This window comes from Girardinichthys multiradiatus, chromosome 5, assembly GCF_021462225.1.
Source record: "Girardinichthys multiradiatus isolate DD_20200921_A chromosome 5, DD_fGirMul_XY1, whole genome shotgun sequence".
In the NCBI taxonomy this organism is placed as follows: Eukaryota; Metazoa; Chordata; class Actinopteri; order Cyprinodontiformes; family Goodeidae; genus Girardinichthys; species Girardinichthys multiradiatus.
In genome coordinates this window covers 14,549,775-14,577,226 of record NC_061798.1, presented here as the reverse complement: position 1 = coordinate 14,577,226, position 27,452 = coordinate 14,549,775, and the positions used below count along the sequence as shown (strand labels likewise).

At 40.3% G+C, this 27,452-nt stretch overlaps 2 protein-coding genes and 1 long non-coding RNA gene across 16 annotated transcripts in view; 2 read left to right on the top strand and 1 right to left on the bottom strand.

Moving 5' to 3' along the window:
• The first annotated feature begins 6,834 nt into the window (after positions 1–6,834).
• cxcl8a (chemokine (C-X-C motif) ligand 8a) lies at positions 6,835–8,368 on the top strand. Its single transcript, XM_047366145.1, has 4 exons — positions 6,835–7,078; positions 7,188–7,320; positions 7,423–7,509; positions 7,623–8,368. Exons 1-4 carry the CDS (start codon positions 7,012–7,014, stop codon positions 7,633–7,635), a joined length of 300 nt encoding a protein of 99 aa, XP_047222101.1. The 5' UTR covers positions 6,835–7,011; the 3' UTR covers positions 7,636–8,368.
• A 7,769-nt stretch (positions 8,369–16,137) lies between these two features.
• Positions 16,138–16,744, bottom strand: LOC124868975. Of its 2 annotated transcripts, XR_007038445.1 has the most exons (3): positions 16,593–16,744; positions 16,269–16,502; positions 16,138–16,201 (listed from the first exon to the last, which is right to left on the bottom strand). It is a non-coding gene; the product is annotated as an uncharacterized LOC124868975 (long non-coding RNA). The 2 variants fall into 2 exon arrangements; XR_007038444.1 differs by lacking the exon at positions 16,593–16,744 and having other exon boundaries at positions 16,269–16,585.
• Positions 16,745–20,067: 3,323 nt separating this feature from the next.
• camk2d2 (calcium/calmodulin-dependent protein kinase (CaM kinase) II delta 2) overlaps positions 20,068–27,452 on the top strand; it is a 68,912-nt gene continuing 61,527 nt past the window's right edge. For 6 of the 13 annotated variants that reach the window (XM_047364511.1, XM_047364514.1, XM_047364507.1 and 3 more), the window contains exon 1: positions 20,070–20,528. In XM_047364511.1, coding sequence (XP_047220467.1) covers positions 20,467–20,528 — 62 coding nt within the window. In that variant the 5' untranslated portion in view covers positions 20,070–20,466. Of the gene's footprint in view, positions 20,529–27,452 lie in introns of all 13 variants that reach the window. The other 7 variants (XM_047364515.1, XM_047364510.1, XM_047364513.1 and 4 more) reach the window with 3 other exon arrangements.

Genomic DNA, 27,452 nt, shown 5'->3' with positions numbered 1-27,452 from the left:
ACTCCCTTTTAACAGGAAGAAACCTCCAGCAGAACCAGGCTCAGTGTGAGCGGCCATCTGCCGCGACCGACTTGGGGTTTGAGAGAACAGATCAGAGACACAAAAAGAACACAGAAGCACTGATCCAGGAGTCCTTTCTATGGGAAGGAAAAGTAAATGTTAATGGATGTAGCTCCTTTAGTCGTTTCATCTAGAAAGAAAGAACAGATAAACTTTGAGCCAGTTTTCAAAGACAGAGTCTGAAAGAGAGCACATATAATTAGTTACAGTAAAGTAAAAGCTCAGTCAATTTCCATGTCTAGGAGAGAGAAAGGGTTAAACACTAAAAGACAGGGCCAAGTGGGTCATCGGTAGAGGGTGAGCATTAAGTTGTTGCCAACAGAAGCTTGGGCAATGCCCCTCTCCAGAAAGGTGTCACAGGTAGACACAGAGTCAGGCCAGGTGTAGCTTCTAGGATGAGAAAAGAGAGAGAACAAAAAGTTAAAAACTGAAATAACAGCAAATAATGCTAAATTGGAGAGTAGAATGAGAATGTAGCGAAGAGGGTGAAAGTGGTCATTATGTCCTCCAGCAGCCTAAGCCTATAGCAGCATAACTACAGAGATAGTTTCAGTTCAGTTTATTTATATAGCGTTTATTTACAACAATGTTGTCTCATGGCACCCCACAAAGGGTCCGGAACGGCGCGGGGCCACCGGGGAGGCCAGATCAAACCACTGAGTGCCAGAGCCCGGCCACACCAGAATGGGCCACGTATAGGGGCACTAAGTCAAATAATAAACTGATAAAGTTCGTCCATCTAGAGCCCACTGATGGCCGTTGTTATACTAAAAACCACAAGGATCGGGATTCTTCTCTCTGTCAGACTGATTATAAGCACTGGAAAAGAGAAGGGGTCATACAGGTAGCATGTTGAAAGACGCTCTGGTGGGTTTTTCCCTCCCTTTTCTAATGAAAAGAGTATGGAAGCCAAATGGTGGAAATGGGGTGGAGGAGGGTCAAAGTTCAGCTGCAGAACGGAGGGTTCCATGGATAAAGATCTTTTAAAGCAGAGCCTTGAAGGATAATTGGCCGGAAAGAAATGCAGACTTGACGCTGATTGGTGGAGCAGAGCCGCATTGAGGAGTAATTACAGATGAAGTTGGAGGTGATGGTGAGTCTTCCATGTTGAATTTTTGTTTAAACTCCATTTCAACCTGGACAGACTCACAAAGAAAAAACAGGGATGCAGTTAGAAAAGTTTCTTAGTCAATGTTTATTTCCTTAGCGCTCGGACCCCAGTGGAAGACGTGAACGCGGAGAATGACCTGCGCTTGAATGAACATCTTATGGTTAGATTTCGAGATGTCTTAAACCCAATATTATAAAGATTTGAATAATGGGCGTGAAGAAGGGATGACTTGAGCCTAGAGAGAAGGAATAGGTTAGTGTGCCTGACAAGGCGTAGATGGGGCTGAAGATCTAACAAAAGAAAATAATTAATTAACGATGGTGTCTGTAGAGGAGAAAAATGAGGCAGACACTGAGAAGATGAGGCCTAATTGAGTACTAAAAGGGAAATCTATCAGAAAAATACAATGAAATAAAAGGGAAGAAAGAAACGCAAGGCGTGGAAAGGATAAATAATGCAGAGAAATGTAGTTTGTAAATAGGCTATGAAAGCAAGGAAAATAATAGGGATGCAAAGCAGATGATAGAAATGCCTAAAAGGTTATGCAGATAAAGATATGGAATATAGCTATAAAAACAGATCTGCCGAGCGGGAACAAGAAATAGATAGATCGGGTAATGAAGGAAGAAAAGCAGGAAATGAGTGAAAGTAATTAAAGGGAAGAAAAAGCTTAAATGAAACAGGGAATTGGCCCGCATAAAGAAAAGGGGAAATAAAGTGAGATGAAGAAATTTCAGAAGAGCTATGCAGTGTTGGAAATACCACGAAGGAAATGCAGATGAAGACATGAAATAAAGTATTAATTTGTAAACAGGCTATGAAAGCAAGGAAAATAATAGGGATGAAGACGAGGAGAACAGAGAGTGAGACCTGTCGAGCCTGGCAAGGCGTGGAAGGGATATGAGACAAACCTGACTAGGTATAGAGGGTTTGAACCTGAGCGAGCCTGACACGGAGTAGAGGGAAAAATAATGAAAGCCTGACAAGGCAAGAGGATGAGAACTTGCAAAACCTGATGAGGTGAGCAGAAGATGAGACTTGGACGTACCTGACAAGGCGTGGAGAGGAAATGATGCAATCCTGATAAGGCTTGGAGGCCTGACTGTAACTGACATGGTAATGAGTGAGGGATCTGCTTATGAAGAAGCACGAGGGAAAAGAAATAGCTTCGCCTGACATACACTTGAAAAATTTTCATTTAAGGTTCTGAGTTGTACTGATTTCTCTTACCTTTATGTGAATTTCATGAAAAGATACTGTTTCTTCCATAACTCTGACTCTCTGAGGGGCTCACTGAGGGGCAGATGCACAACGCTGTTAGCAGCTGCTAAATGTGCAAACCTAATCCTGCAAGTGCCACCATTTCTAAAAGACACAAAGATAGATTTTTGTTTTGTTTCTTGTTGTTGTAAAATAATTTTTTGTAGCACTAGAGGCCTTTATTTTTTATTTTTCTATAGTAGGTTGACAGGAAAGAGTGGCAAAGAGAGGGGAAGACACCCGGTAGAGCCACACCGATGACTATAGACTCTGCACATGGTTAACCCCTACACCACCCTCGCCGCCCCCCTTTTTGTAAATATTTATCTCTAGCCCATTTTTGCACAGTGCACTTCTACCAATTGAAAAAGGAAAAACAAACTAAAATCTAGCGCTAGCTGAAGTACAATATCTGAGTCCTCCTTCCAACACTTGGCCAATTCTACACTTTCCATGAGAATTGAAGGTTTTATAGCTTCAAACCCCGTGAATTAAGAATGAAATGTCACCCAAGTGCATGTTTGTGTTTGAGGCAGACAAGTGAGCATGTTTAGCAATAGTTTATTTCCAGATGTACTGGGAAAAACTTGACATGCTGTCAGGAGTTAAAACTTTTCCTGATGGGAAGGCTTTCTTCACATCCCTATTCTTAAATTCCTCTAACTACCGATCTCTGGCCGAAGACTACCACTGAGATCCCCTCCCTTCCACCATCATAACATTTTACAGAGCTTCGGTGGGGAGTGTGCTGACGTGGTACATCACAGCGTGTTGCTACATATGCAAAAAGGCAGACAAGTGCTGTTTAAGTATTTGCCGTCTTTCAGATTTGTTCAGTTTTTACATTTTTCTTTAAACCCAAATGTTTCAGATCATCAAACTAATTTATATCGGTAAAATATAGCTTGAGTACAACAAAAAGTAGATTACGAATTATGATTTCTTTTATAAGGAAAATAAGCTGTTCAAACCCACATGACCACATGTAAAAACATTAAATAACGTTGAAAAGCTGCCTTTTTGGAAAGCTATGTTTGATCTCAACTAGTCTGAATCCTGCCAGACTGGAAAAATCAGGAAATTACTTACACAGAACGTATCATACAACGTGATGTAGGCTAAAAAATCTCAAAAAGCATCACATCTAAAGACATCTAAGAATAAATAAATAAATAAATGTCATTTACACCTTTGAGCATGTCACAAACTCTCACAGACTCAGGTGAACCACTGTGATTAATCACAAATACAAATCACAAAATCCTTTCCATGTCTAACAGGCCTATCATAATTACCCTAAGAGCATCAACAACTCATCCAGGAAGTCACAAAAGAACCTAGAACAACCTCCAAAGCCCTGCAGGCCTCACTTGCCTCAGTAAAGGTCAGTGTTCGTGCTTCAGCAATAAGAAAGAGCCTGGGCAGAAAAGTCATCCAAATTTGAAGCCATATTTACAAATTTATTTTAAGAGGCACGAGGCATCACCGCTGTCTAATTGTCAGAATATGTAAAACAAGCCAATGTCATCATAGTGGATGCAGAACAAAAAATGCATCTCCTGTTTTGAATTGTTTTTAATATTTTTCTCAACCACATATTTATCATTTTCATTAATATTACAAGACCTTGACCACCTTTGGCTTTTGTTTAGGGGTAATTCAGGAATATCCCAATCTTGCATACTGCTGTCGAAGATAAATATTCTCTTACTTCCTCTGTGATAGCATGTGGATGTCAGAATCTACTTCCCCTCTTTTTGTGCTTGTGTGTGTGTGTGTGTGTGAGAGAGAGAATCTTAAATGAGGTTATTATAACTAAATATTAAAAATATATATTTTAAAAAGGTTCTGTCCTAAAAAGCCTGCAGAATGCTCTCAACCTGAAGGCGTTTTACAGTTTAATAATAATTTACAATTTATTGATCTCACAATGGAGAATTGGTCCTCTTCATTTAACCCATCCCTTAGGGAGCAGTGGGCTGCCATTGTGGGGCTCCTGGGGAGTATTCAGAGGCTAAAGGTGCGCTCAGGGACCCAGAGTGGAAGGCTGTGGGATTCAAACCAGGCTGCTTGTGACCTCTGCAAATGCCATGCTCTCTAACCACTAGGCCACCATTCCCCAACAACATGATATTAAACAAGTCCCCCTTGCAATGCAATTGATTTTAAAGGAAATACTGAAAATGGGCATATTTTCCACACTACCTCATGATTGTCACATGTCATTTGTAACTCATATCATGTATATGAGGTAGTGTCAACTGCAGGAGACAAAATGTTAAAAATCAAAAAACTTTCCAATGCCCATCACATGTTTCGTTTTTAACCATATCAGCTTTTCATTTCTGTGTGACACAATCAAAGCTGACCAAAGAAGGAGATGTAGAATAAAAAGTATTTTCCTTTCTGTTTCAAATGTATTGAATTCCTGTTTATAAGAAATTAAGATATAAACCCACACCACACATGTAAACTTACAGTTCTGTGCAAGTGTATTCATACCCAATACACTTATTTAAGGTTTGTCACTTCAACAGTACAAACTGTAAGGTATTTGGATTTTATGTCCAATAAAACACACAGTACTACATGATTGTACGTTTCATTTTTTTGCCAATAACATCTGAAAAGTGTGGCATGCATTTGTATTTGTGCTCCACTTAGTCAATACTTTGTAGACAACCTTTTGTTGCTGCAAGTCTTTAGGTGCATGAACATTTTTTGTGCAAATTACCTCACGTTTTGCCACAGCTTCTCAATTAGATTTTTTCTTCCAGGGTTGACCTGAAATGAGCTCAGTCCAAGTCTGATCAGCTTTTTAAATCGCTGCTGAAGAAAATCATCACACTGCATGATGCTGCCACCACCGGTTTTCTTGCACATTTACTATTTTACATGTAGGACAAAAAGTTTAAATTTTGGCTTAACCTAACCAGAGTAATTTCTTCCACATGTTCGCTCCATGACCTCCATAACTTCTAACAAACTGCAAATTTGTTGTTGCCACTCTTCCATAAAGGCTTTGTGGAGTTCACCTCTAATGGTTGTCCAGTCAACTGATTCTCCAACCTATGCTGTGTAAATCTGCAACTCCTTGATTGCTTCTTTAATTATTGCTCTCTTTGGCTAGCATTTCAGGTCAGGGGAATGGCCATGGCTTTTCTGTTGGACCCTTACGTCCATTTTAGGATAGATTAAACAGTGCTCTGTGAAATTTTCAAAGTTGGAATGATGTTTTGTAAGAATACCCCATGCTTTGAATTTCTCCACAGCTTTCTGAGTGACCTGTCTGCTATGTTCCATGCTCTTTATGATGCTTTTTGTTCACTAATGTTCTCTATCAAACATCTTAACAGGTTGATTGTCTTTATATTGATATTAGGTTACACCCATGGGCACTAGATTTTATCAAGAGGTATTAGAGAAAAAGGCTGAATAGATAAGCACCTAACAATTTTTAAATGTTTATTTTTTTTAATGAAAGTTACACTTCTCACTTTTGTCTTAGTTTGTGTATGTCTATAACACAATTAAATAAACAGAGGATTGTGGTTGTAATGTGATAAAATAAGGAAAAACAAACATACACACATGATATCTGAAGAAATATTTCAAAGTACGGTCATAATTGATACATAATTGTATCAGAACCATAAGACATGATCCTTTGACTACAAGTTACCCAAGACTGCCGGTTGTCTAGTGAGTAGCTGCAGTGACGTCGAGACAGATGTGTTCGAGCCTGTTGGGCTAGTCTCAGGCTTCACTAACAGGAAAGCTTCTGGCTCAAAGCCTGGAGTGGTTTTTGGGAATGTCAAACACAAGGATTTTAACAATTCAAAGCTTAATGAAATCATTGATACATATATTAATCTCATTGTAAAACCATGCTTGTGTAGGCACAAAAATGTCAATGGTTTTAAACGCCCAAAATTATTTCCTCTTCCTATTGTCTTTGAAATACAGGTACTGCAGGTGCACAGTATCAGACACGTGTTTATACAGTTAGAACTGTTATTAACAACACGGCAGTGGTAGTAATAGATATACCAGCAGGCCAACAAATATTCAGATACATACCATCCCTTTTCATCCACATGTTTTATACTTCTGCTATCCAAACAGTTATCAGTTGATGAGTCTTTAATACACGCAATTTGTCTGAGCACAGGTACAGCTTGCATAAAGGTGTGAAGAAAGGAACATATGAAAAACAAGAAAACATGGCCATTCATTACTCAGTTTGTTACAGAGATTAAGTCAGTGTTTTCCCTGTATGAGTGACAGTGAAGAATAGTACCGTAAATTCCCACTCCCGTGATTCCTGTTTTGCGCAACTCCCTTAAACAAGGAAGTGACTCACTTCCAGCATCGAGTATAAAAGTTGAGACTTCTCTCTGCCAGATCCAAACAGCAGCTGGAGAAAGCAGCTAAACCTGGAAGAGCAGAGGAAAAGAGGAACGGAGAGAAAGAATCCTGTAGCAGAAAAAGGAAAATCTTTATTGTTTGCAAAACGATTGATAAGAAGCTCTTATCTCTTCTTGTAAGTGAATCAGTTACAGACTTTTGTAAAAGGCAAAATGAAGAGCAGCAACGTTATTGCATTCTCTGTCATAATCTTCTTGACCTTCCCCATCATCAACGAAGGTAAGCCTTAGTGTTGTTTAAAAGACAGTAACTGCCCTGTCAGCTCTCCTTTCATGCATTGTGATTTATATGCACTTTGTGACCTTAAGCATTGGTAATCTCCACACAGGAATGAGCCTGAGAAGCTTAGGAGTGGAGCTGCATTGCCGCTGCATCAAGACTGAGAGCAGACCCATAGGTCGCCACATCGAGAAGGTGGAGCTGATTCCAGCCAGCTCTCACTGCGAGGAGACCGAGATCATGTGAGAAACGAGCCCGTCTCATTCTGATAGAGTTGATGATGATTTTTATTCCAATAATTCATTGGGTGAATGAAAACTCATTGTTTTCACTTGTTGTTGCAGTGCCACTCTGAAAAATACACGCCAGGAGGTTTGCCTGAATCCCGAGGCACCATGGGTGAAAAAAGTGATTCAGAAAATCATGTCAAAGTAAGATTCAGTTTGAACTTTTTTGATACATAATGTACAGACATACAATTTTAAAGTCCAGTCTTTGAACCACAAAATATGTATTCTTATTTTCTGAATCTTTTTTCCTGCAGCAAAATCCATTGAAGTATATGAACAAGGAAACAACTTCAAAGAACCAAAGAGCCTGTCTTGACCCAATGATGGAGTCACTAAACTTTGATTCGCCTGATGCTGAAAACAGCACCGTCTTGCTCAAATTGTTTGTATCAAACGTGCTATTTATAAACCTTCCTCTCCCTCTTTGTATATTGCATGCTATATATATATATATATATATATGTGTATATGTGTATACACATACACAAGTTTTAAAACTGCACTGATGTTTTCTTTTATTTATTTATCTATGTATTTATGAAATTTTAATGTTATTATTTCTAATTTTAAATAAAAATCTTAAATGGAAATATTTATGTCTTTTTTAAATAATTGCACTTCATATTTTGTTTATAACTGATGCACAGCTTCCCAAGGCCACATTCTGAAAACAATGTCTGAATGTACGGTGTTGATTTTGACAAATCATACATTTCTACAGATTAGACCATTGTGAAATTGTCTTTGGGTATTCTGAAACTATGGACCTGAAATCCTGTAATTGAGGCATCTTCAAACATCATATGACATGTTTATAATATTCAGAATGTTTAGCTGATTGTCACTGCTGGTTTAACAGGCAGAGAACATTGTTAGTTAGGATTTTAATTTTCCTGCCTGATTGAAAAGGTAAAAAAAAATAAACAATGAAAATGATTTTAACCTTAAGTAACTGAACCAACTGTTGACAATAAAGGTAACGTTTGTCCTAAAATTCAAATCCTCTTCTTGTCTTGGATGCCTCCTATGAACATCAGGTCTTCCAAGATGACGATCCACATTAGATTGGGAAAGACTATTACATGCCTACTCTTCTATCTACAACTGTTATGTTAAAATAGTTATTTTTATCTTTTCACGTGTTTTTGCTCAGAATGTCATGAGGTCTAAAATAACTATTTTGGGGAGAACTGGATGAGCTAGATCAAAAACAGGTAACCATACAGGTCCTTAAAAATACCACATTGGCTGCGAAGTTTGATGTAATTACACTGCTCAAAAAAATAAACTGAACACTTAAACAACACAATATAACTCCAAGTAAATCAAACGTCTGTGAAATCAAACTGTCCACTTAGGAAGCAACACTGATTGACAATCAATTTCACATGTTGTTCAAATGGAATAGACAACAGGGGGAAATCTTTGGCGATTAGCAAGACACTCAATAAAGGAGTGGTTCTGCAGGTGGGGACCACAGACCACTTCTCAGTATCTATGCTTTCTGGCTGATATTTTGGTCTCTTTTGAATGTTGGTGGTGCTTTCACACTCGTGGTAGCATGAGACAGACTCTACAGCCCACACAAGTGGCTCAGGTAGTGCAGCTCATCCAGGATGGCACATCAATGCGAGCTGTGGCAAGGTTTGCTGTGTCTGTCAGCGTAGTGTCCAGAGTCTGGAGGCGCTACCAGGAGACAGGCCAGTACACCAGGAGACATGGAGGAGGCCGTAGGAGGGCAACAATCCAGCAGCAGGACCGCTACCTCCAGCTTTGTGCAAGGAGGAACAGGAGGAGCACTGCCAGAGCCCTGCAAAATGGCCTCCAGCAGACCACAAATGTGCATGTGTCTGCACAAACGGTTAGAAACCGACTCCATGAGGATGGTATGAGGGTCCGACATCCACAAATGGGGGTTGTGCTCACAGTCCAACACCGTGCAGGACGCTTGGCATTTGCCAGAGAACACCAGGATTGGCAAATTCGCCACTGGCGCCCTGTGCTCTTCATAGATGAAAGCTGGTTCACACTGAGCACATGTGACAGACGTGACAGAGTCTGGAGACACCGTGGAGAGCGATCTGCTGCCTGCAACATCCTTCAGCATGACCGGTTTGGCAGTGGGTCAGTAATGGTGTGGGGTGGCATTTCTTTGGAGGGCCGCACGAGGTGCTTGCCAGAGGTAGCCTGACTGCCATTAGGTACCGAGATGAGATCCTCAGACCCCTTGTGAGACCATATGCTGGTGTGGTTGGCCCTGGGTTCCTCCTAATGCAGGACAATGCTAGACCTCATGTGGCTGGAGTGTGTCAGCAGTTCCTGCAAGATGAAGACATTGAAGCTATGGACTGGACCGCCCGTTCCCCAGACCTGAATCTGATTGAGCACATCTGGAACATCATGTCTCGCTCCATCCACCAACATCACGTTGCACCACAGACTGTCCAGGAGTTGGTGGATGCTTTAGTTCAGGTCTGGGAGGAGATCCCTCAGTAGACCATCCGCCGTCTCATCAGGAGCATGTCCAGGCGTTGTAGGGAGGTCATACAGGCATGTGGAGGCCACACACAATACTGAGCCTCATTTTGACTTGTTTTAAGGACATTACATCAAAGTTGGATCAGCCTGTAGTGTGTTTTTCCACTTTAATTTTGTGTGTGACTCCAAATCCAGGCCTCCATTGGTTAATAAATTTGATTTCTATTGATGATTTCTGTGTGATTTTGTTGTCAGCACATTCAACTTTGTATAGAACAAAGTATTCAATGAGAATATTTCATTCATTCAGATCTAGGATGTGTTATTTGAGTGTTCCCTTTATTTTTTTGAGCAGTGTATTATGACAGGTACCGCAGTGCTGGTGGGTACAAATGCATTTTTATGCAAGGTAAGACTGCAGCTTGGTTAAGGTGCCCTGACTTCTGTAAAGTGTTAGTCCTTCCACTAGTCCAACCCCCCCTCAGACTTTGGTCGCTCTCTCCTTCCATAAAATAATGTTACAGGTTCAAACTGATTTTACTGACAGAAATGTAGATAACATGTATACAGGGTTCTGCTTTGTCATACACTTATCTACTGCTGCACCCCTGCTATATGAGACAGACCACCCTGTTCTGAGCTTCACAATCACCTTTATTTCAAATAACAGCTTTGTTTAGCAATGATCCCCCTAAACTGTATCAATGCACTAACTGATGACTGTGGTAACCCCAACAACTCAGATGACTCTGACAGCTTTGTTAACTTTGATGATTATGACTTCACCACTGTGTAATAACCATTTACTCTCATGCCGATGATGATTTTACCACTTTTTAATCTCCATTTGATCACACGGTGATTTTCTTGTTGTTTTTTTAATATCTTTCCCATCATTTATTTGTTGAACTGTCCATGGTCTTCCTTCTAAAAGTTCTGCAGATGGGAAATGAGCACACATAGACTGTGGATGATGTGTGACTATTATTTTTTTATTCCACACTATTTCTTTTATTATCTTTTATCATTTTAGTTTAACTTTTATTTATTTGTTATTATACATTTTTCTTATTGTAAGTAATTTTCAATTTTATTATTCTTTTTTATTTTCTTAATTTATTTCTTTATTTCACTATATATTTTTGTTCATTGTCACTCAGTGTCGATCACACATAAAACAAGTTTCATTTATTTGCGTTGATGACTAAGGCCTCTGTGCATGGGTTGCACGCTTAACCCACTGTGCCACCAGTGCCGCACCCACAAGTTTCAGTAATGATTGAAAGGGTGGAATTGTTGAGGAAAATTTTAGTGCCTTGGTTTAAGTCTCATAGTTGATGACCTGATACTCTGCACAACCTGATAGAAGTATTCACTCTCCCTCCCATTCACAGTTGCTGCAGCACTAATTAATGTCAGAGCTCAGGGCAGCTAGCTTGTGTAGTCTAAGAGGAGGCCACTCTTTGATTTCAGTTCTGTCAACTTTTCTGGGGGAGAATTACAACAGGCCTCACCTCTGTCTGTCTTCTAAGTAAGCCCTGTTTTAACGGGGATTACCTTAAACACATGTCTGCTGTTATAAGAGAGTTCTCTTACTTTGTTTAGTCAGAACAGTTTTGGCAGGACTCCTGACGCTATAAACTGTTCTCCCTTGTCAATGTTATAATAAATCAATCTCCTTCTTTGGTAAATACAAATATGTCCATAACAGTGGAAAAGTAACAACTGTGTTGCAAAAGTTAATTAGCATAGCTGTAGCAGATGCGGTCACACACAGACTAAAGATAAACGTACAGCAAAAGACAAAGAATGTAGAGTCACGAAATGTGCTACTTTGTAATCAAATGCAGAGCTAGGCTGTTCAAACTAGTGACAGAAGAAGTGGACAGCTTACTTTTAGGCTCATTGAAGGATTCATTGGATGAAGATTAGACAACAACAGATGAAGTTGTAACTGACTCTGAACCACCATGGCAGACAACAATAGTGATACGTAGTGCTGCTGTCAACTTCAAAATTGACTCAGGCGCAGACACAACAATCATAAATGAGGTCACATATAATCAACAAAATACAAAGGCAAAACTCAGACCAGTTGCCACCGAACTTGAGAGCCCAGGGGGTCCAGTGGGCATAAGGGACAGTTCTTGGCTAGAGTCAGAGTCACAAAACTAGACTGTTCCTTGAAGGTAATAGTTACAATATCAATGTGTGACAGCCTGCTAAGCAGATCAGTTCGTGCTCAACTGGGTCTCATCCAACACATAGCAGAGGTTAGTCTGTTTGGAGAGATAGGATTCTTGAAAGGTGATCCTGTAAAATACTCCTAAAACAAAATGCTCAGCCATTCAGTGTTGCAGCACCAGGCCGTGTACTGATTCCACTTTTATCTAAAGTGAAAGAAGAACTAAAGTGGATGGAGGACAATGGCATTATAGAGCAGGTAACAGAGCCTACTGAGTGGGTACCTGCAATGGTTCCAGTAATTAAGCCATGAAGAAAGTAAAAATCTGTGTGAAACTAACAAAACTGAATGTGAACGTTAAAAGACAGAAGTTCCCGCTTCTCACCATTGACAGCATTTTACATAAAGTAGCAGTACGCAGTGTGTACTCAACTCTAGATGCAGCACACAGATTTTGGCAGAGAGATTTAGATGAGGAAATCTCAAAGTTGACAACTTTCATTAACCCTAACCCTAACCCTTACCCCAAAAGAGTGCTACTATTTTAAACGGTTTCCATTTGGGATGAAACTGCTTCTGAGATATTTCTTTTTCTTTTTCTTTTTTTTTTTTTTTATACGTCCTGTCTGACAGAATAGCACTCAGAGTGCCAAGAAGTAGCCCAACAGATTTACCTTTCTCAAGTTGAGCATTGCAGCTTTCACTATAATGTTCCGCCTGATATACATAAAAAACAACAAACACATATATAGTAACAACATTACTGAAACGTACACGGTACTAATTAATTCATGATGTATTTAGTAGCAACCACAGCTCAATATAGAGTATATCTGTATATCTTTGTATCTGTAAACACCTGAATCCAGACACATGTGGCTATACAGGGGTTGGACAATGAAACTGAAACACCTGTCATTTTAGTGTGGGAGGTTTCATGGCTAAATTGGACCAGCCTGGTAGCCAGTCTTCATTGATTGTACATTGCACCAGTAAGAGCAGAGTGTGAAGGTTCAATTAGCAGGGTAATAGCACAGTTTTGCTCAAAATTTTGAAATGCACACAACATTATGGGTGACATACCAAAGTTCAAAAGAGGACAAATTGTTGGTGCACGTCTTGCTGGCGCATCTGTGACCAAGACAGCAAGTCTTTGTGATATATCAAGAGCCACGGTATCCAGGGTAATGTCAGCATACCACCAAGAAGGACGAACCACATCCAACAGGATTAACAGTGGACGCAAGAGGAAGCTGTCTGAAAGGGATGTTCAGGTGCTAACCCGGATTGTATCCAAAAAACATAAAACCACGGCTGCCCAAATCATGGCAGAATTAAATGTGCACCTCAACTCTCCTGTTTCCACCAGAACTGGAGGAGGGAATGATGCAAGTCACTGACTGGATGCAATCTGCTGGGTTTCCTTAGATAGAAAAACCTTTTATCCAATTTGAATAAAAAGCTAACTCCGACTGCACTGTTCAATTGTTAGGATTAATTGGAATGTATGTACCTGACTGTTGTGAAGTGCCTTGAGACAACATGTGTTGTGAATTGGCGCTATATAAATAAAACTGAATTGAATTGAATTGAACTGTCCGTCGGGAGCTCCACAGGGTCAATATACACGGCCGGGCTGCTATAGCCAAACCTTTGGTCCCTCATGCCAATGCCAAACGTCGGTTTCAATGGTGCAAGGAGCACAAATCTAGGGCTGTGGACAATGTGAAACATGTATTGTTCTCTGATGAGTGCACCTTTACTGTTTTCCCCACATCCGGGAGAGTTACGGTGTGGAGAAGCCCCAAAGAAGGTTACCACCCAGACTGTTGCATGCCCAGAGTGAAGCATGGGGGTAGATCAGTGATGGTTTGGGCTGCCATATCATGGCATTCCCTTGGCCCAATACTTGTGCTGGATGTGCACGTCACTGCCAAAGACTACCGAACCATTCTTGAGGACCATGTGCATCCAATGGTTCAAACATTGTATCCTGAAGGCGGTGCCATGTATCAGGATGACAATGCACCAATACACACAGCAAGACTGGTGAAAGATTGGTTTGATGAACATGAAAGTGAAGTTGAACATCTCCCATGGCCTGCACAGTCACCAGATCTAAATATTATTGAGCCACTTTGGGGTGTTTTGGAGGAGCGAGTCAGGAAACGTTTTCCTCCACCAGTATCACGTTGTGACCTGGCCACTATCCTGCAAGAAGAATGGCTTAAAATCCCTCTGACCACTGTGCAGGACTTGTATATGTCATTCCCAAGACGAATTGACGCTGTATTGGCCGCAAAAGGAGGCCCTACACCATACTAATAAATTATTGTGGTCTAAAAACAGGTGTTTCAGTTTCATTGTCCAACTCCTGTATGTGTAAGCACATTTGTGTAAATGAGTTCTGTCCATAAGAATATTTAATAGTGAGTGTGAGGAGCCACAGACCTGCCCCCCCAGACCCGAAGGGAGCACAGAGGAGATTGGAGCCACAGAAATCCAAAGGCTCCCCAGACTCTGGGAGTCCCGAGAAGACCTCTACCGGGATCAGCGCACCTGCCTCAGAGAACAACAGAGGAAAGCCCTAATTAAACCACCCAGCAGCCACAGCGCAGAAGCCCCAAGGGAGATGCAGTGACGAGCCAACAGGCCCTGCTGGCAGCCTGTTATGCCTGAGCAGATCCAGCCATGGACCCAGAGGCTTGAGACGCAAGGGCACACAACCCATGAGCAGAGGCCTTACAGAGACAGGGGGCCCAGGCCCCACCAAGCAGCCACCGGGAGTGAGCCAGCACACACCAGAGCACCCAGGCCCAGACACCAAGAACCACAAACACACCGGCGGAGAGACACCAGCCGCCGGCAGAAAGACTGATTAAAATTTTCCCGTTTTAGGTCAGTTAGGTTTATCAAAACTATTTGCTAGATTTTAGAATTGTTAAAATAATAAATGCTTAAATAAATTTGTTGGTATACAATTTGGAAGTTTACATATATTTAGATCACTATGCAAATAAACTAAGCCCAATCCTTTATGCCATGGCTCATACTGTCCAGGAAGATGTTTAGGAGCAAAATGTGCAAATTAGCTCCAGAACAAAAGCTCCTTGTGTCTCCTTGTCTGATGAAACTAAATGTAAAGTGTTTAGCTATAATGACCATTGGCACAGTTGCAGGAAACTGCATCCTGTAAACACCATCCCAACTACAATGTAGAGGGGTGGCACCATCATGTTCTAATGCTGTTTTGTGCAGGACAGGACTGGTGCACTTCACGAAATGCAACCAGGACGTTAGAGCTTGGGCTCAAACGGGGTCTTCCAAATGGACAATGAAAGTGGCATATGGACAACGAAGTGAATTGTTTTAGAGTATCCATCCCTGATCTCAGTGCCACAAAAAATATTTTGGCAGAGCTGAAAAGGTGTGTGGTGTTGCATTTTTATACAGTGTGTGAACATTTCTGATTTAAATTTTGTCTTGACTGTGGTTGAAAAGCTTAATCTCAGTCTTAACTGATTAAAACAAAAGATTCAGTTAAAATCCCAGCAGTTTTGCAAGCTCCATGCACATTTGCATACAGATAAAGTTTACTGGTTGTTATGGAGACTTGGTGCCACGCTTTGTTGCAGTTCTCCAACAGTGAGCTGTGGAGTTCTCTTTATCCATCTCACCATCCTCCTCACTGTGTAGTGAGTGTATGGGTTTAATCGGTCAATATCCAACCTTGTTTGTCACAGTTCCAGTTGTTTTAAACAATTTCTCTACAAGTATATGCACATTTTAAGCAAGTTTCCATTTTGTTTGTAGCCATTTCCTGATTTATGAAAAAACGACAGACATCTGCTGTACTTGAATGGCATCTTCTCATGAGTTTCCCTTACAGTGGCTTAGAGAAAGTTTATCTACATCTGTACCTCAGAAAAGGAAAGTATTGAATTACTTATTAAAAGGTCTTGGACACTCTGCTCAACTTATAAATGTAAAGTTAAAACAAAACCTTACATATCTAACATTTAGGCGTTATTAGGGGTACCAGTAAAGACTGACACTGTCACATTTTTAAAGGCCGATTTGACCCGCATTCAGAAACACTCAGAGGACCGTTTTGGTGAGATTTATTTAAAGGAGGAGGAAGACCCGAGCTGGTCGCACCGGGAACAGGCACTGCAAGAGACGAGACAGGTTAGAAACTAATGACTCAAAGAAAACCTCCGATCTGCAGCTTGCTTACTTTTAGATTGTTTTGAACCGCCAGGGAGAAAGAAAATGCGAGTCTGGAAGATAGTGGAGGGGCTCAGGATCCGGCCGCGCTTGCCGATTCCTTAGATCACAGCTGGAGGAAGGACAGGGTCTCACTGAGCCTAAAGTGCTAGAGCGGACTGCCGACTGATTTAGAGTCCGGAAATGGATTATGGCAAGAGTTCGTTCTGGATCCTCCTGAAGGTCCGTGGCTTGGTTCCAGTACCTGAAAGTAGCGAGACAAAAGGTTTAACGAGGGCAGTCGCAAAATACAAGCTCAAGGTTAGTCAGTTAGATTCTGGCCAGACTGAAGTACCAAATAGGCAAAACATTTAGGCGTAGAAGTGCTGGCAATCCGCTCTCTTAAAGGTCTCCAGCTGATGACGGGATGAGAAACACCTGTCCTGCTCCTGGCTTTGCGGTACCGGCCGCACCTAGTGGTGTTCAGGGGAAGCACCAGGCCGGTAACCTCCCAGACTCTGACAGACACCTCTGACAAAATGTGGTCAAGTTAAAGCTTGGCTTTTTCTGCAGTAGTCAGACGAAGATTATGCAAGTGCAATGATAGAAAAATAAATCCTTCTAAATGTTAACATGGGACTTCTTCCAAGTATCAATGCTCATAATAACAGTGATTATAGATCATATTTCCATCAATCTAGATAAGTGCATATTTATACAGCTGTCCATCCATTCCTTCATCAATGTTTGCACCCACCTAGTTGAATGATTTCCTGTTTGGAGGACCCAACTGCAGCAAGCAGGCAGAATTGCTGTAAAAAAGAGTGATTAATGGTCGCGGCGCTGGTGATGTAGGGGTTAGCGCGGGACCACATATAGAGGCTATATATAAACAAAACCCCAGGATTTACAGAAAACTAGACACAGCAGTGGGAAAGCTGAGGGGAACCATGAAGTCTAGTCTACAGCAGAAGGACCCAGTGAGGAGGAAAATTAACTGGCAGTGTCATATTTTGTGGTTGTGAGGGACCCAAATGCAGGCAAGACATTGAGAAGAACATATGTGCAAATAATTTAATAATCAGAACTTTGACATATGGTATAAGGAATACTGGAACCCTGGAGAGGGCAGAGGAAAAATCCAGCAGTGAATAAAAAAAACAAGAGAGATTAAACACTGTGGATTTGTGATTGGTGATGTGGTAACAAGGTAAATTCAGTTAATACAATAAATGGCAGATGTGTGGGGAGCAAGAAACTGAGCAGAGATGACTAATAAACAGAAAAAAACTTAGTAGGAGCTGAAACACCAAAAACACCATTTATTTTTAGAGACCTTTTCATTGTTTTCATTCAGATTTGGAAGATTTTATACATTAAGTTAGTTACATTACTACGCCTGTTAAAAAATTAAAAAGCCCAGATGACATGGGTTTTGGAAGGTTCTCACTGGTTAATTCAAAACATTGGGGTTTAAATCAGCCAAAATATCAGGGAGATAAATGTGGACCTCCCCCTATCTGGTTTATCCTAGTGGCGCAATTTCCAGATGCCTGAAGGTGCCACAATTATCTGTTCAAACAATTATATGCAAGTATGAACACCATGGAAATGATCCAGCCTTCACACTGTCCAGGAAGGAGACAGGTTCTTTGCCCCAGAGATGAAGGTGTTTGGTGCAAAATGTACACATCAACCCAGGGTCAAGAGCTAAAAACCTTGTAAAGATGGTGGGTAATGCTTGAAGATAGTCTCATTATCCAAAGTGAAACAAGTCCTGTATCAATATACGCTAAAAGGTCACTCAGAGTGTAAGAAGCCATTACTTCATAAAGTGGCATAAGAAAGCCATAGCACAGTTTGCAAATCGAATTAGGGACTTTAATTTTTGGAGACATTTCTTTTAATCTGATAGAACTAAAACTGAAGTGTTTAGCATCAATGAGAATTGTTACATTTTGCTGAATAAAAGGGGAAGCTTCCAAGCCTGGAAATAGATGGAAATGTGAGGAAAGAAAATTGTGGAAATATTAAAGCAAGATTCCAATCTTGAATAGAAATGGATCTTCTAAATGGACAATGACTCTAAGCATACACCCAAAGTGGCTTAAGGACAACAAAGTAAATGTTTTGGAGTGGTCCTCACAAACCCATGATCTCATAGAAAATTTGTAAGCAGAGCTGAAAAATTGTGTGAGAGCGGGGCAAACTACAAAGTTATACTGTTTAAAGACGTTTCTACCACAGTTGTATTCTAAACTTTTGAAGCTGAAGAAAAATTTATGCAACACTGGGTGGAAATAAATCTTGCTAAAAGCTAAAGGCGGTCCAACAAAATGTTAGAGTGTATGACCTTTTTTTTTGGTGGCAACTTTTTTTTTTGGCCAGGCAGTGTATATCTATATATATATATATTTATATGATGGTGGCAGAGGGGCTCGGTGGCACCAGGAAGGAGATATTTTCCATACAAGGCCTCAGAAAATGTTCCAATGTCCATAACCCATCAAAATTGCACTTTGAAATACCTTTAAACATTTCAATCCATCATCGCAACAGAACGAGTATGGCACGAGTGCAAACCTACCAAAAATGATCGTTAGAAGAGCACTAATCACAAAAGCAACCAAGAGACTAATAGAAACTCTGAAGGAGCTGCTGAGATCAACAGCTCAGGTGGTGGGAACTGTCAACACAAAAACTATTTGTCATGCACTCCACAAATGTTGTTGTGGAAGAGTGGCACAAAAAAAGCAATTGCTATGAAAAAGTCATGAGGATTTCAATTCAACATTTACCAGAAACAATAGGAGGCACAGCAAACATGTGGAGCAATGTGCAAAGTGCACCACACTGAGCACACTGGACCCACAGTGAAACATGGTGATGGCAAGATCAAGCTGTGGGAATGATGTTCTACAGCAGGGACAGGGAAGCTGGTCAGAGTTGGTGGAAAGATAGATGGATCTAAATACAGAGCAGTCATGGTAGAAAACCTGTTCAAACTGCAAAAGACTAAAGGCATAGGTCCACCTTTCAGCAGGACCACAACGATACACAAACAACCAGAGCTGCTGCATCTATCTGTCTATCTATCTATCTATCTATCTATCTATCTATCTATCTATCTATCTATCTATCTATCTATCTATCTATCTATCTATCTATCTATCTATCTATCTATCTATCTATCTATCTATCTATCTATCTATCTATCTATCTATCTATCTATCTATCTATCTATCTATCTATCTATCTATCTATCTATCTATCTATCTATCTATCTATCTATCTATCTATCTATCTATCTATCTATCTATCTATCTGTCTGTCTCAATCCGATCCTTTTAATTCAATATAAAAGTTATCTAAGGAAGGATATTGTGTGTGAGGATTGACGTTGCAGCAATTCCTCATTCTGGTTTCAACACTGATATCTGAAATACAAATACGCAACACTAGATACTATGAATAGGTATGCTCTAATGTTAGGCTTTTACTGTTTGCAGAAATTAGCCATTTCTTGCAAAGCCCACACACTCTCGTGGCTATTTCCAAATGCTATATTGTGATGTAATTATCCGTTGCTTCTCAGCTAATCAACCAAAATTAACTAGCAGACCGTAAATACTCAGAAATAGATTCTGTCTGTTGCTTTTTGCGTATTAGTAATAGTAGAGAATTGATTTTATTAATTATTAAAATTATTTTATTTTATTATTTCTTGTTTGTAGCTGTTACTGCCATAAAAAATACTCCCTCGATATTCCTCGTGTTTAATTTTTGTCAGACTGCTCATTGCCATTGGCCTGAGAGAGGATGCAGGCAAAGGGGCGGGGCCGAGCGCACAGTTGGGGGTAGGTGCGGTAGTGCGGCGTCTGAAAGACAACACTCAGCGGTGGCACGGACACGCTCGGAAGACACCGAAATGCATACAAAATGCTGCGTCCAAGAGCTGTGACCAGTCGCTGGATGTAAAAGAAATAACCAAACACCGGGGGAATAGAGCCTCTGAAGCGCGCACGCTGGCAGCGATCTTGCCGCAGATTCCAGTAGACAGAGATCTTGCTGATGCGCTTTCGCTGTGCATGATTCTCTGTGTTTGGCTTGCACGTTTAGTAAAAAACTGAGCGGCGTTGACGACTCTGTGTAGCCCGCGAGTGCACCTCATCCGCCTCTCTGTACACCTACACTCCCCCTCCACACTCCTCCGTGGCACCTGCTTCAGGATGGCCTTAACGATCTGCACGCGATTCACCGACGAATATCAGCTGTTCGAGGAGCTGGGGAAGTAAGCCCGCATGTTTCTTTGTTTTTATCATTTGTTATTCTCTCCCTCAGCGAAATGTCAGCTTGTTACGCAATAGGCCGCTCTGGTGTTGGGACGCACGGATTTCGACGCTGGAGAGTCTGTGTGCTGAGCGTGAACGTGCGTGTGCGCGCTTCTGACAGTTCATCCAGCAGCCTAACCTATGATGCGGGGGCTAAATGCGCTCTCATGTGTGTGTATGTGTGTGTGACTTGCAGACCAGTCCAATTGCTTTGTGTTTGCCTTAATCCCAGCATCCCAAGCCCTGCTTACGTTTGTGCTTATGTCGTATGCCAGGGTGGCGTCATTTTCTTCCATCCTGTGCAGCCGATGATGCTGCAGTTGGATATTTACGGAGCTCCTTTGCTAAAAAAGCTCAGCCAGGACGAGAGTGCGTCGGCGCATGTGTGTGTGTACAAACGGATATGGCAACCCACTCCTCCTTCTCTACCTCCATCGCTCCCCTCCTGCGTGACAGAAATACCCACACTGAATGCGACAGCTCTCTGTGTAGTTGAGGATGGCACACTCTCCAGCAAAGCTGCCAAGCACAGACCTGCAGTCAATTATCAGAGCTCGGCAGGGGACCTCTCACCTCTCCTCTGACAGAGCTGCAGACGAAGATCCGCACATACCACCATACACTGATCTTACATAACATTATGACTCTTGACAGGTTAATTGTTTAGCAATGATTGCCTCTTGATCATGGTACAAGTTAATGGGCAGAATATATGAGGCATCAAGCGAACATTCTGTACTCAAAGTTGTTAGAAGGATGAAAAATGGGCTAATGTGAAGATTTAGAGGAGTTTGACAAGAGTCAAACTGTGATGGCTAGATGACTTGATTCAGATATCTTCAAAATTACAGCTTTTGTATGGTGTTTCAGCGCTGCAGAGGACAGTATTTATTAAAAATGATCTAGGGAGAGGGTCCTTGGTGAATGCATTGAACAAAGACTGGTCCATGCGGTCCTAACTTTAGGTGAACTACCGTAGCTTAGACTGCTCAGGTGGTTCATGCAGATTCTGAAAGAGTGTTTCTTTCCTGGATGCACAACGGGAAGAATGCAAGCCAGTGGAGGAACAGTTTGGGCAATATTCTGCTGGAGGTCCTTGGGAACTGCCATCCACGTGAATTCTGCTTTGATGCAACCAACCACAGCATTGTTGCAAACCACATCACCACTTCAGGAAAACGGTATTTTGTTTTAACTATGGCTTTTTCAGCAGGATAATGCACCTGCCAAGAATAAAAAAAACACAACAACTTTTATGTGTTGATATGATCTCCAAGTTCCCTAGATCTCACTGCAACCAAGCAACTGTGGGATGTGCTGGAAAAACTAGTCTGTAATCATGAAAGCCCACCTTGCAGCTTCCCGGACTTAAAGAAAAATCCTGCTGAAGACCTTGGTGCCCTCCTTCAGGGTTCTAGTTGAGTCAATGCCTTGACAGATTAGGGCTGTTTCATGAGAAAAAGCGGGACCAACACATTAGGCTGGTGGTCACAAAGTTATGGCTGCTTTATGTGATGTACATGCTTTTAAAAAGTCTTGCCTAACCTTTAAAGTCCTGGGCCTCTGTGTTATTGTTGAGCATTTCCTGACCTGTGTGCTTGCCCAGCACCCTGTGGTTAGTGTACACAGTCCCAGATGTCTGCAGCTAGTGCTGGCTTACAGCCATAGTAGAGGGACACAGAATGATGAACCCTATGTGTCCCTGTTTGTGGGACTGGTCTCCCAAAACCTTTAAGATGAAGGCCTGTGTCTACGGAGGATAAATAAATTTGAGCCTGTGTGTGCAGCTCATTGTCCTTCATTTATGATACTACATGCCATCCATTGAACAACATCCTCTTAGCTCACCTGATTTCTTCATCTCTGTAGCAATATTTTCCCTTGCAAGAGATTCAGCAACACAATCCAAACACATTTTTGTCCTCCGTGTCTAAGGTAAATTTATATATTGCCAAAGACCTACTAGAACCTTGGAAAAAGGATAGTTTTTCAAGTCCTATAATGATAATTGTGAACCAGGGATGTCCTGATCAAGAGTTGGTTGAGAATACAAGCAAGTTAATTTTGGGTCAGTTTTTTGGGGGCAAAACTGAGTTCAATTGAATAATAAATTCAATTCAATAAAATCATTGTTAATCATTGTTAATTTTAATGCTTGAAAACCTTTAAGCTTCACAAAACAGTAAAATAGGAGAGCATTTCATCAACAATACGTGTGCGCTGAAGTTGGTCTTCAAGTTGCTGCAGTCTACGATATGTTTGTCCCAACCTGAGTTTCTGCAGGTCAGCCTTAATATACTGCTCTAACATGGAGCAGCTAAGCTAAGAAAGCTAACGTGTCACCCAAAATGCATATTGGTTTATCATTTGTTTCGAAATGCATATCTGACCCGTACATATAGTTACAGTTTCTAATCATTTCAGGTGTTGCTCCTTCTGATGACGTTGTTTTTTATCTGGAACAGTTGTTGCTAGGGTATAGTTAGCATGTTTCCCCTCTCTGTGTTGATATGACTTTTTAATAATTCATCTCATAGCATACAATATTTCAGTGAGGTTTGAGTTAATTGTACGGTGATAAAAGGAGCAGGGAAGTTAGTCGCTTGCTTCAAAAACATACTGTTTAAACAAATTTTATAATTTAATGACTAGTGTTTCAGCTGCTGTCATTGCAGCTGTCTTGGGCAGCTGGTGATATCTGAGGAGAGCTTGCAGGGCTAGTCACATGACACAGGAGACAGACAGGAAGCTGCAGCAGCCAAAACACTCTATTTCACTGTAAATGTCATCGTAAAGGATGAAATTCATTTGGATCCTTATTAAAAACCTAGATTTGCTTTATCAGTAAAACAACGTGTATGCCTTGTAATGCAATTTGAAAGAAATGCACATAAAAATAGTCTGTGATTTTTTAAAACTTGGCCACAAGACTTGCCAAGACACATCTATTATAACTTTATTTTTCTTTTCAAAGCAGCATTATTTTATTCTCACATTTTTGACAGATTTTAAAGTTGAAGTTTAAAAATTCGATTTTTGAAATACGTAATTTACTACCAATACAGACATTTGGTTTTTGTAAATGCTGATCTAAAAGACTGCCTTGGTACTTAGTAACTTTATTACATTTCACAAATGAAGAGGTACTGCAAGCATGAGCTGGTTAACAGGTTTTAATGCTGTGAAAGGAAATGAACTATTATGAATCTTTAGTTATTTCTTATTTTGGACCACTGGCTATAGATCTTCCTTTTTGTAAAGACATTTTATTTAGGCATGTTAGGCAAAATACAATAGTAATGATTTGTCAACTAAGTATTATTCTATGTATTGCAGGAAAAATTCAGGATGAAAATGTTTTTAAGTTTGATCTTTATTTCACTTTTAATTTAAGACAACATACAATAACTGTTTCCTAAAGGCTTTATATGGAACATACGTAACTATAATGAACTGCTAGCTTGAACTCTTATGTAACAGGTTATGCTATAGATTTATTTCTTTAACAAATCCCCTATAAAATTGAAATAATCTTCAGTGGCAAGCTTCTCATTTATGTGCATGTTAGATAACTCGATCAGGGTGCAAATCACTATTTATCTCAGCACCTAGTCGTTGCATAAAGAATCATTGATTTCTTATTTTGTTACACATTCTTCACCAAATAACACGATATGTGACAAACACAGCTATCAGATGTTGGAGAAGGAATAAGTGAAACATTAGTGTTGATATCAGGTCATGAGGAGGAATGTTGAATGCTAAAGCTGCCACCATGATTATGGAGCTTAGCAGACTTGAGACGGGTGGACCTCTCCAAGGTTGCACTAGGTGCAGCACTGTGCTCTGTCTATTGCTCAAATATAGCTGACCCAGTTTTTTTTAATCTCCATTAATGACCCTGACCTCAAAAAAAAAAAAGGACTGAAGCAATACTGAGATTCATAAAAAGTGTACAGAAGGTTTGTAGGGTAAGTAAATTTGGGAGGTGAACTACAGTTTCTGGATCTACGTTCATGACAAAGAATCCCTGTAAATATAATATGTAAGAGATGTATTTGACAAGGTAACCACTCATGCACTTGCATTTGTGCTAATTTGCATTGGGCTTGACTGTTTACTGTCCCATTCATAGATGTTAATGCTCTTGTTCAGTTACTGTCAATCAAAAGGGAAGAAGCATAAGTGATTAATTACAGAAATGTTGATGAGAGCTGTAGTTGCCCACATTCAGTAATTAAAAGAAAGAATATACCAACACATACTCAATATCCAACATGGCTGCCCTGGAAATGTTTTGTAGTTCTGACATAAATAAATAGTTCCAAAGTACTATTTTTATCATCTTTTAAATAATTTGTGTGCATAGTTCAGTCAGGCCTTCATTAGAGAACTTGTTCGATGTGAAAAATGTTTTATTAGCTGAATTTGCTAATAATGGTTTGCCAAGTTACTGAGTAACACCCAGTAGAACACCCTACTTGGTTTTAAGCTTACAACTGAAACCAGGGATCTTGGAATGCACTTACAATTGTTCACACCCATCACTCCCAAACACAGTCCCACAATGATGTAATACTACAACTCACACATAGCTACGTTATACAGAATCAGACTAAAGGACAAGTCAAACTTATCTCTGCATTTATAGACAACCAAATCACTCTTCACTTGCTGCTGTGCTGGTGATTCTCAAAGGCAATTCCCAAAAGTCTACCATCAGCAGAAGATCCATGTTTGTGTACATCCACATCTAAATACTGAGTCTGTTAGTTGTCATTGCTGACCTAAAATAGATTTTAGAGATTTCAGGGATCAGCATGCCCTCTAAATACTGGCAGTTGATATAAAATAAGTGTGAAACAGCTACGGCACTTCTGGATGTAGCCTTATTGTTACAGGTTTTGCATCAGCTGCTGATGCTGCTGCTGTAATCGTATGTTTGCACTACATCTGGGTAGTACAACCCGCAGTGCATGTAGACTGTTGATATCAAAATCAAACAACACAGGAGCGCTAGCAAGAATTACAATACTGACTAGCAAGAAAATTCATTCTCTCATTACGAGTATACAGGCAGACCCCAGACAGAGCAGCAGCAGATCTATTTGGAGTTTATTTAAGGCTTTGTTCAAGTTTGCATATAACTGGTGTAGGTGACAGCAGTCCCTTTTTCGGTTTTTGTTAGAACTGAAAACAATTTTTAATAATTTTGCAAACTGGATGGGCACATGGATTACATTTTCTGCACATTTCATAAAGGAATGTATGTTTTTTTGCTGCTTTTGACTGCTAGTCTAGCCCAACCCAACTATAAAGTTCTCCTAGGAGTAAAGGCGTTTTGGGGGACAGTAGACACAATGGTTTGAATGGGAGTCAATGAATCTCCTGGAGTGTTTGGTCCAATAAAACTATTAAATATGCAAACAAATGTTTTGTAAATTTCAGTTGCTACAATGTCATCGCAGAAAATCTAAGCACTAGTATGACGTAGCTTTTATTTAGTTATTTCCAACAGTCTGATGAAAAATAATGAAGAAATTAAACAAAAGGTTTGCCACTTTAGCCTGCTTGCAACTGTTGCCCCTTTAAAGTTTTTTTTCTATCTAACTTTACAAATAAGTCACTAGCAGGTATGTCATATAATTGTTTCTCTTGTCTGGTGTGATATTTGAGCCAGTAAAACATACAGAGGTGCACATTTTTATAGCTTCTTTCCAAGCTTCAGTTTTGCAAAACTTTCTGACAACGCTTTTGGGCAAGGTAAGTTTATTTGTATTGCTCTTTTCAGCAACAAGAGAAAGTGCTTTACATGATGAAAAAATACAATGCAGTGACAGAAAATATGATAAAGGAAAGTAAAAAAAAAAGTAAAGAATAGTTAGACTACAGTCTAAAATTAATGAATGCACTTGATGCTTTTAGGCCCATATTGTCTTAACATAAAATCAAACATTTTTGGGGAGGAGGCAACTCCTTTGAACTGTTCTGATGTGTGTCTCGATAATGGGGGAATATTCCTTTTAAAACTGGTCCACATCTGGACTAAGTGTCAGAGACTTCCTGGTGCTCTGTACCTTCCTCCTAACGTCTTCTAGGACAACCCAACTTAGCCACGGTCTTTCAGGGTCTTTTACAGACCTCGACCCCCCCCCCCCCCCCCCCCCCCCCCCATATGTTCACTGAGTGGAAAAAGATCAGGGCCCCTATTCACAAAGAACTCTAAGACTAAAAGTAACTCCTAGTGGCGTCATTCTAAGAAAAATCTTAGAATTTCTTAGAATTCGGTAAGATAAAAGTTATTCACAAAGTTATTCTTGGGAAAGAGAGATCCTTACCTTTAGAAGAATACAGAATTATTTAAATATTTGCACACAGTACAATGCTTAAAATAAATTTGGAAAAAATTCGGAATTTTGAATATATATATATATATATATATATATATATATATATATATATATATATATATTAATATAGTATACAGTACAGACCAAAGGTTTGAACATACCTTCTCATTCAAAGAGTTTTCTTTATTTTCATGACTATGAATATTGTAGCTTCACACTGAAGGCATCAAAACTATGAATTAACACATGTGGAATTATATACTGAACAAAAAAGTGTGAAACAACTGAAAATATGTCTTAAATTCTAGGTTCTTCAAAGTAGCCACCTTTTGCTTTGATTACTGCTCCGCACACTCTTGGCATTCTGTTGACGAGCTTCAAGAGGTAGTCACCTGAAATGGTTTTCACTTCACAGGTGTGGCCTATAAGTGGGATTTCAAGCCTTATAAATGGAGGTGGGACCATCAGTTGTGTTGTGCAGGAGGTGGATACAGTACACAGCTGATAGTCCTACTGAACAGACTGTTAGCTGCT

Bases quoted from the DNA above. Each gene is read 5' to 3' on its own strand.
- cxcl8a (XM_047366145.1), top strand. From the start codon at position 7,012: ATGAAGAGCAGCAACGTTATTGCATTCTCTGTCATAATCTTCTTGACC. The intron at 7,079-7,187 runs GTAAGCCTTAGT...ATCTCCACACAG, and splicing joins CTTCCCCATCATCAACGAAG to GAATGAGCCTGAGAAGCTTA. The intron at 7,321-7,422 runs GTGAGAAACGAG...TTGTTGTTGCAG, and splicing joins TGCGAGGAGACCGAGATCAT to TGCCACTCTGAAAAATACAC.